Source organism: Hirundo rustica, chromosome 16 (genome assembly GCF_015227805.2).
Source record: "Hirundo rustica isolate bHirRus1 chromosome 16, bHirRus1.pri.v3, whole genome shotgun sequence".
Lineage (NCBI taxonomy): Eukaryota > Metazoa > Chordata > Aves > Passeriformes > Hirundinidae > Hirundo > Hirundo rustica.
In genome coordinates, this window is record NC_053465.1 from 1423343 (window position 1) to 1432976 (window position 9634).

Below are 9634 nucleotides of genomic sequence, written 5' to 3' on the forward strand. Positions count from 1 at the left end.
GCTCGTTCAGAGTGAGGCTGCTGGCCAAGGGCAAGCGCAGATGAACTGCGCTGCAAAGCAGCAGCTCTGCCAAAACCCCTCGGGTTTTATCATCCTTGTAGTGCCCGGCAGTTCCACAGCTGTGAACTATGAGCAGGGTAAAATTACTGACCTTAAAACTATGAAAAGGGTAAAATTAATTAATTTTAACAGGGTTAAAATTAATTACCAGGGAGAAAAATATTATCAATTCAACACAAATCGTGAGGTTGAGTTTCGGCCGCAGATCTGCTTCTCGTAGGAAACTTCGGGCATTTCTTTTGATCTGCAGCTTTTTCTCTTAAGTGACAGGGAGATTTTTACAGCTGAGCTTTTGGTAACATCCTAAAAAACCTGAATTTTGAAATGTTTTTACAGGGAAGTGTTAAACAGGAAATATCATCCAGGAGCCAGAGCAGGCTCCAAAGCTTCCCTGGGCCTCTGGCACCACCTATGGATGACAGGGAACACCGGGAGCTGAGGAAAAACCCGGCCTGCAGAGCTCAGCTCCAGCACCGAGGATGGGGAAATTCACGGCTTTTAGTTCGTGGTACCTTTGCACGGGCAACCGTAAAGTTCAAAACACAGCCTGGAATCCTTTCATCAAAGAAATGTCCATAATAAATTATAAATATAATAATATTTATTATAAATATAGATTATATATAATATTATTATAAATATAATAATATATTACCATCCCCTTGTGATCCAACCTGAATTTCTGCTGTAGTGACAGACCTTGGATAAGAAGATTTTTTTTTAAATTTTAAATTAAATTCAATCTTTTCCTTTAAATGAAGACCCAAACCGTAATGCACCTTTACCACCCATGCAACTCCCAGCAGGCAGCATCAAAATAAAAACAAAAGGTAAGCAGTGTTTGTAAAAAATATATTTCCAGTTGTTTTTCTCTTTCAATCACAGGCACCTCTGACAGCCACCACCGTGCCAGAGATGATTTGTGTTGTTCTAACAAAGTTAGTCACTACTGAGACAGGGATAACATTCTTTTGCTTTCTGAAAACAATCACCAGGTCTCTGCACAAGCATTTCAAGTGCCAGGTGCTACCAATTTCTGCAGGTACTGAGGAGCAGCGCCTCAAACCTCACCTGGGCTGGAGCAGAGCCAGCACTGGGGGCTCCTTGGAGCTCAGCCAGGAGCAGTGAATGCAGACAGAGCTCAGAACTGAGAGACCTCAGTGAAACAAACCCCAGAACGGCTCAGGTTATTGTCTTTTTGTGCGTGCATCCAACAACAGGGCTGCTCTGGAGGTAATTCAGCACGGGGCGAGGGTTCCTTCTCTCAGGCAGCACAGTTCAAGAGCCATGCCGGGGGGATGTCACCGCTTGGGGACACCGGCAACAGCTGCTTCTGTTTTACAAGGATCAGGGCCTCTGATGCAGCAGAGACACAGAAATACAAACACATCCTCCTCCTCACACACGAGATGCTTCGGTGCACAAATACAGCGTGGAAGCGGAAGGTATTTGGCTCTGGAGGACAAATCCTGCGTTCAGTGGTGCCCCGTGCCCTCCTGCCGGGCTCAGCACCGTCCCGGTGCCTAATCGGGGATGGAGTCAGCGGGACACAGCAGGGCCGCGTGAGCCCCGCTCTGGATGATGGAATAGCTCTGCTTGGGGCCCTCGGCGTGCGAGGAGGACGAGAAGATGGGAGGAGGAGGAGCGGCCGCGGACACGGTGATGCTCTGGCCGCCGTCGCTGACCACCGTCACCTCGGCGGCTCCCTCCTGGATGAGGGCGTTGAGCCCCTCCAGGTCGGAGCAGCTGATGCCGGAGCCGGCGATGAAGGCCTGGCCGGCGGGCGGCTCGTGGCCGGGGCCGGCCCCGGGGAGCAGGGCCTGGTGCAGGGCGCCGCCCTCGCCCTGCTCCGGGGCGCTCAGCAGCACGGCCGGCTCTGGCCCCGCGTCCCCCGCGTCCCCCGCGGCCCCCGCGGCCGGCGCCGGGGCCAGCACGCTCACCTGGCCCAGCAGCTGCAGCCGGCCGGCGCCCAGCACCTCCTCCTGCCCCGCGCCCAGCAGGGCGGGCGGCACCACGTTCACCGAGGCCTGAGGCACCTGGTGGCCCACGATGATCTTGACTCTCCCCTCGCTGTAGGGCGACGCCGCCGGAGCGGCCTGAAGCGGCACCTGGAGGTGGCCGACGGCGACGGGAGCGCCGGGCTGGCGGCCGGCGTCCATCTGGAGCTGCAGCACGGCCAGCTCGCCGCTCTTGGAGCCGCCGTACAGGCTGTGCTGCTTCTTGTGGCTGCGCAGGGAATCCTCCCGCACGAAGGACGCCTCGCACAGGTCGCACTTGAAGGCCTTCTTGGCGTCCAGCCTGGCGACTTGCCTGGAGCCGCCCTGCCTCGGCCTCTCTCCTTCCTTCCCGTCCGACTTCTTGCCCTTGGCCTTGTCGCCGTGCGCCTTGCGGACGTGGGTGGTGAGGTTGCTGCGCTGCTTGGTGTCGAAGCTGCAGAACTCGCACTTGAAGGGCCGCTCCTTGCCGTGGATGCGCTCGTGCACCTTGAGGGCCGCCTTGCTGGAGCACGAGTAGCTGCACTCGGAGCACTTCACGGGCTGCTCGGGCTGGTGGCCGCGGATGTGGTGCCGCAGGCTGGTCTTGTTGCCGCACTGGAAGTCGCACTCGGGGCACTTGAGGGTGTTCTCCGTGCCGTGCTTGATGCGCACGTGGGATTTCAGGTTGCCCTTCATGGCGCAGCGCACCTCGCAGAACTCGCACTTGTAGGGCTTCTCCCCCGAGTGCACCCGCAGGTGCCGCTTCAGGTCCGAGTTGATCTTGAACTTGGCGGGGCACATCTGGCACTGGAAAGGGGCGTCTCCTGCCAACAGAAGGCACGGGTGACACGGGGGGCGGCGGGACGCGCGGCCTCCTCCTGAGCTCCCAACGCCTTCTCAAAGCCACGAGAGATCTCGAGACACGGAATTATCACCCGGTCTGACGCACCTGGATCTAAACCCAGTGTTTTGCATTTTCTGTACTTGCAGGCTGGCTTCACAGCATCCGTGACCACGTTAAGGTGGAGCTGTGCTAATCCCTAATCGATTCCAGTGGGCCTGTTCTAAAGCCATTAAAAGGAAATCCAAAGCAACCTAACTAAATAACTACTCCCTTTTCTTCAACCTAACTGAATAACTACTCCCTTTTCTTCAACCTAACTAAATAACTACCCCCTTTTCTTCCTTTAATCTTAAAATATAGTTCTCTAAAATACCATGAAGCCTTTAAACAAGTGCAAGAATTGTGTTATTAGGTTCTAAGGGGGGGGGGGGGGAAGAAAGTGTATTTAGTTCAACAAGCATTTATCCTCTTTAATAATCAAACTGCAAATGGCTGATTTATTTTAGAAGTTAATATTTTATAGAGTTTGTGAGAGCTGTATAATTTTGCATAATTTGCTTATCCAGCTACATATGTCATAGGTTTAGCTGCATATTTTTCAAATCAAGTTGTGGCCTACTGTGCTAATCCATGTATCTGTTTAATAATTGAGATGCATGGTGTACTATCTGTATTAAACAGACTTTATTAATGAAGATGCACTGTTTGTTCATCTAGTTTATTTTACAGCCTCAGCTGCGCACTCAGCTACTGAATTTTTATCTGCTTTGCTGATGAAGGCACAGTTCATATTTCAATGACTTAATTTTCATATACAGGGTAGCACAATTTATGAAAAAGAATATAGCAAATTTTGGTTCTGTTTCTTTAAACAGCGGTCTACTCTGTATTTCTTTACATTTCTGCCCATCCCTAACTGACACTGCCAGCATTTAGATAAAAACTTGTGTCTGACCATAGGATTACTAATTCTAAGAGTGGTTTCACCCAAATTAACAGGAAGCTGATGTTTAGTGACTAGTTCAACAAGTAATTCTGCGATGATCTCGCTCTGAGCAATGGGGATTACACTCACCTTCTGGAGGATTATTAATTTAATTCCAGTAAGCAATATATTCTACATACCAGTCTTACTTTTCTCCTAAAACTGGGTGTGTGCATGACAGCTTTGCAACCTAACAAGGATGAAATTATTACTTTCAGAATTCTTGTGCCTCCTTTCAGCAAACAACAAAAAAAGTCCTTTAAAAAAAAAATATTTGAGAAATAGAAGAAGCAAAACTAAAGTTTGAGTTTTTGCTTAATTCGATTGCTCAAGATGTCAAAAGACTGAAGTGCCAAAAACTGAGGTTAGCCTAAATTCCCTTCCTAGCTACTGGAATACTGAATGGAAATCTAATTCCGCTGGAAATATCAGAGAGCCATGAGCATTCCCAGGCTCACCTGCCCAGCCTGGAAGGGCACAACTCCGTCTGTGTGCCAGCAGGGTGAGGCTGGCTTAGGGGCAGATCTGGCACTTGAAAGGGCTCATTGGGAACTCAAACCATCCCTTTTGGGTAACCTGTCCACTTCTGGGTAACCCGTGACTCTCCCCAACCCTTCCAGCCAGGCTGTGAGCCCGTCCCCACCTGTGTGCGAGCAGAGGTGCACGGTGAGCTGGCTGCAGCTGGCTTAGGGGCAGATCTGGCACTTGAAGGGGCTCACTGGGAACTCAAACCATCCCTTTTGGGTAACCTGTCCACTTCTGGGTAACCCGTGACACCCCAACCCTTCCAGGCGCGGCTGTGAGCCCGTCCCCACCTGTGTGTGAGCGCAGGTGCACGGTGAGCTGGCTACAGCTGCAGCTGGCTTGGGGGCAGATCTGGCACTTGAAGGGGTTCATTGGGAACTCAAAGCATCCCTTTTGGGTAACCCGTGACCCTCCCCAGCTGTGAGCCCGTCCCCACCTGTGAGCCCGTCCCCACCTGTGTGCGAGCGCAGGTGCACGGTGAGCTGGCTGGAGTTGCGGCTGGCGTAGGGGCAGATCTGGCACTTGAAGGGGCGCTCGTTGGAGTGGATGCGCTGGTGCTTGTTGAGGCTGCTGCTGTCGGCCGCCGCGTACTCGCAGTGCTTGCACTTGTAGGGCTTCACGCCCGTGTGCGAGCGCATGTGCATCTTCAGCTTGTCCTTGCGGCTGAAGCACTTGCCACACACCTCGCACTTGTGGGGCTTGTCTCCTGCAACGGCAGCGTGGCAGTGAGGTGTTACACGGTGGAGCTGCCACCCCCTATTTCCCAATCAGGAAAATTCTCCCGTGGGAACGGCGCCTGGGGAGGGTCCAGGCAAAGCAGTCAAGTCCTGACATCACACGCGCCACGGCCAGCTCAGCAGAGAGGGGAAAGAAGGGCCTTCGGTATGATAAATTCCAGCAAAGGTTTATTCCAGCAGGCTGAAGGGGATCAGGGACAAAAGACCTGGACATGGGCTGTGCATAGGCATAAACAGAGGTCAGGAACCAGTGGTCTGAGGGAACAGGGGTGGTACAAGGGCAGGGCAAAGGGCAGCGAGCTACAAGGGACACGAGGGAGCCACCAGGGATACCACAGCCAGTGGGGACACAGGGAGAGGAGAAACCACGAGAATCAGGGGCATAGGGAGAGAACCAGCCTGGGGTGGACCACACAATGTTCCACAGCACCATGGGGGAAGCCTCTTCTTCTTTCAGCTTGGGTGGAAACTCTGTGGTGTATTCCTCCAGGGCAAGGCCTTTGGGATTCCCCTGAGAGGTTCAAGGGATTCCACAGAGCAGCACTCACAGCTCAGGGTTTGGCACCAGGAGGGTGTGGTGGGAAAGCAGAAAGCACAGGCTGAATGCTGACCAGGACAGGGACTTGTTTGTAGGAGCTGGGCACGAGGCTGCAGCTGTAGCAGAGCCTTTGGAGCCTTCTCCCTTTGCAACTCCAAAACTGGGAGCTAAAATCATGGAACTGCTTTAATATAAAGAGCAAAGCAGGTGTGTGCAGTCCCACCACGCTGCACCCTGATAAACACGTGGTGTGCACTCAGAAATTAAACTGTGCCTCAAATCAACCTCCAGTGTCCCAGCTGTGCCTGGTGCTGCCCAGAGCAGGGCACGTCCCCAGCAGGCAATTCCTCAGGCACAGGCCAGGACAATACCAGAGAGTACAGACATGTCCACATCCTGTTTATAGACACATTGCTTCCTCGGAAAATGGCTTTTGTGAAAAAGCTGAAAGGAGGAAACCGACCCAAAAGAAAACATAGGAACATTAACCTGTGTGTGTTCGCCGATGACGCTCCAAATCCTTCATTCCATAGGAAGTCTTGAACTGGCAGCCTGAAAACAGGAAGACAAAGATCATTAAATTCAAGGAAAATCTAGCAAAAAAATAAAAATGCATTACCATATTCTGGACATGTTTATTTTCAGCAGCGTTTTCTTTAAAATTCACTGTTAACAGAAAATCATCTTGGTTACCCACTTAAAACAGTGACCAGCTCACCTGTGCCATTTAATTTTGTAACGCTTCCCCTTCGAGACAACTCACTGCAGAACTGCTGCAGGTATGAAATCTCCTGAGTGTCACGACAGGAAAGCTCTCCACGTTAAAAGGCAGAAGGTACAATCCCCCTCTCACCTGGGTACAGGCAGCTGAGTTTCTTCAGAGGCAGCGAGGATGAGGATTTCTTGGACCTTGCTTTTGGTGGTGTAGAGACGACGGCAGCAGCTGGAGGCTCCGTGCTCTCGCTGGGCAGGTAGGTTTGGTAGCCATGCTCAAAAACAAACTCTGGGGCAGAAACTAAACACAAAAAAACTTCATGTGAGAGCATTAACTTCTCTAATCAGATATATAAAAAATCTAATTATTGTCTAGTTTCATGAATTGTCTATTCTGTTGCCTTTTTTTTTTTTTTTTCCCAGCAACATTCCTGTTCCTATTTACCTGGGGGAGAAAGAGAGGAAAAAGGTTTTTCTCTTCCAAATACCAAATAAAGATGTTTGTTTTTGTCTGTGTTATAGCCCAAATGAAAAAAAAAAAAAAAAAAAAAAATCCTTATTTATATGGCAAATGTTGTCAAAAGGCACCACACAAATTATTTTTGTAATTGTTAAGAAAGTTCAGCCTCTTTCAACTCTACTGTTTTTAGCTGTTACTCACAAGAATAACAGGTGAAAATATCTCAGCCAAAGTAGCAGCTTTTAAATCAATTAAACAACACTATAGCCCAAAAGGGCAAATGGACAGAACTGTCCTCATTTTAAAGATCTGTAAATATGAAGCAGAAAAATGACTCACCCAAAACCCACAGAGTTGAGGGATTATAATACAAAAATTCCTGGAAGAGGGCCCCGAATTCAGTTTGTTTCACTGCTCTTCCAGATTCCCTGCCCTAATCTGTCTATCCAAATTAGAGTCAAATAACTTGGGGTTTAGTAAGGTCCTACACCAAAATAAAACAAAACTATATATAGAAGGGCAAACCTTCACATACGGAACAAAATCCTAATTTTATTTAAATGTCTCCAGGATCGGGACCTCACTCAAGTCTTCACATAGGCAGAAATTTTGAGTAATATTTTTCCTGCCAATTAGTTGTGGGAGCAATGTTAGGGAATGCAGTGTTCTCACATAAAAAGGTCTGGATGGGTGCCTGACTAATTCTGTGTCTGTTTTCCATCTAGAGAACTCTTAAAAAAATTAAAATGCATAGTAATTTCAGTATTTTTCGTAAGTATCGACAATTTTAATTAATCGGCACAAGCTGGTTCCAACAACACAACAGACTTGAGCAATTCTCTGAGAGAACTTGTATCTCAATTAGCAAATTAAGCAACTACGGTTATGACAAACCCAAGAAGGCAGCACAGCACTGTTTCATTTCCTTGGTTACATGACAACTGATGTGAAAACTGTTATTTCAGCTGGGTGATGGGGACACAGGGACAGAGGGCTAGCACCTGGCAGGGGACAGGGTGGTGCCTGTGATGGCTGGGTACCTGTGACGAGTTTGGGTACCTGCGAAGTTTGGTACCTGTGATGGTTTGTGTATCTGTGATAATTTGTGTATCTGTGATGGCTTGTGCACACGTGAAGGTTTGTACACCTGTGAAGTTGGGTACCTGTGAAGTTGGGTACCTGTGATGGTTTGTGTATCTGTGATGGTTTGTACGCCTGTGATGGTTTGCACACCTGTGAAGTTTTGCACCCCTGTGATGGTTTGCACACCTGTGAAGTTTTGCACCCCATGATGGTTTGCACACCTGTGAAGTTTTGCACCCCGTGATGGTTTGCACACCTGTGAAGTTTTGCACCCCATGAGGGTTTGCACACCTGTGAAGTTCGGTACCTGTGATGGTTTGTGTCTCGGAGGCGATGGTCCTGCTTGTGCTCTGAGCCTGCGTGCTTGGCACGGTCTCCTCGGACACGAACTGGACGGTGCTGGTGGCGCCGGCTGCGGCACTGGTGAGCTGGCAGCCGCTCTGCTTGTGCCCCACGAAGGAGTCCAGGTTGTTGAACTGCTGCTTGCAGATGCCGCAGATGTGGATGTCGGGCGTCAGCTCCACCAGCACCGTGGTGCTGCCGGGGACTGCGGGGACACGGCGCGCTCAGCTCGGCCCGCGGACGGCGGTGGGTGACACCGCCCCAGGTGGCACAGGGACCTGCCGCTGCCGCAGCGCCCCGAGCACCGCGGGACCCCCAGGGCACCCATCCCCGGAGGGCTCGGGGTCCGCGGGGGGCACTCGCACAGCGGCTGCGGCATGGCTGCACGGAGCCCTCCGGGGACACACGGACACAACGCAGCGCCCATGGAGCGTGGATAATCCCCCAGGATCCACGGACATCACCCAGTGACCACGGGTCACTGCCCGGGACACACGGACACCACCCAATGCCCACGGACAATCCCCCAGGATCCATGGACCACTGCCCAGTGCCCATGGAGCATCCATCACTCCAGAGCCACGGAGCACTGCCCAGCATCCACAGAGCAAGCACTGCCCGGGACCCATGGACCTCTGCCGGGCACGGCACGGACCATCACTCGGGATCCATGGATCACTGCCCGGGACCCACGGAGCACCGTCCGGGGCGCACGGACCATCACCCAGGACACACGGACCATCACCCAGGACACACGGAGCATCACTCAGGACACACGGACCATCACTCAGGACACATGGACCATCACTCAGGACACACGGACCCCCACCCGGCCGCCCTGTCCCCCCGGCCCCGCGGCGCTCACGCAGATTCCCGGGTTCCCCGCCGCCCCCCAGCCAGGTTCCCGGGCTCCGCTCCCGCCCGCTTCATGCGCTACTCAGGTTTCGGGGCCCGGCCAGGCCCCGGCTCCCCGGCGCGGGCGCGGCGCGGGCCCCGGAGCGCGCATGGCGCAGCACTTACACTGCACGGGCCCGGGGAAGGCGGGCGCCGCCGCCGCCCCGCCGCGGTTCATGGCGGCCCCGCCGCCGCCTCCTGCGGGGCCCAGCCCGCCGGGACCCGGCACCGGCACCGCTCCCGCTGCTCGGCCGCCGGGCGCCGGCGGATGTGCGGCAGCCGAGCATGCTCAGTGGCGGCCGCGAAGCTGCGGCGGTGCCGGCTGGTAGCGGCCCCGGGCAGGCAGGGCCCGGAGGCAGCGGAGCGGCGGGGTGAAAGCCCGAGCCCTGCCCGGCCCCGAGCCTGAACCCAGAGCCGTACCGGCACCTCCAGCCTGAACCCCAGAGCCATTCCCGCACCTCCAGCTTGAGCCCAGA

General features: G+C 52.9%; 1 protein-coding gene across 1 annotated transcript; it reads right to left on the bottom strand.

Annotated features, from left to right (window-relative positions):
* Positions 1–725: 725 nt before the first annotated feature.
* ZFP64 (ZFP64 zinc finger protein) lies at positions 726–9340 on the bottom strand. Its single transcript, XM_040080371.1, has 6 exons — positions 9285–9340; positions 8230–8469; positions 6519–6680; positions 6155–6217; positions 4845–5096; positions 726–2860 (listed from the first exon to the last, which is right to left on the bottom strand). The coding sequence occupies exons 1-6, from the start codon at positions 9334–9336 to the stop codon at positions 1584–1586; spliced, it is 2046 nt and encodes a 681-aa protein (XP_039936305.1). The 5' UTR covers positions 9337–9340; the 3' UTR covers positions 726–1583.
* Positions 9341–9634: the final 294 nt, after the last annotated feature.

What these genes read in the sequence shown, in the direction of transcription:
- ZFP64 (XM_040080371.1), bottom strand. Translation starts at nt 9,336, where the DNA reads ATGAACCGCGGCGGGGCGGCGGCGGCGCCCGCCTTCCCCGGGCCCGTG. An exon ending in TCATCGGCGAACACACACAG is followed by an intron (nt 5,097 to 6,154) that starts GTTAATGTTCCT and finishes CTGCCGTTGCAG; the next exon opens with GAGACAAGCCCCACAAGTGC. An exon ending in GCACCTGCGCTCGCACACAG is followed by an intron (nt 2,861 to 4,844) that starts GTGGGGACGGGC and finishes TTCTGTTGGCAG; the next exon opens with GAGACGCCCCTTTCCAGTGC.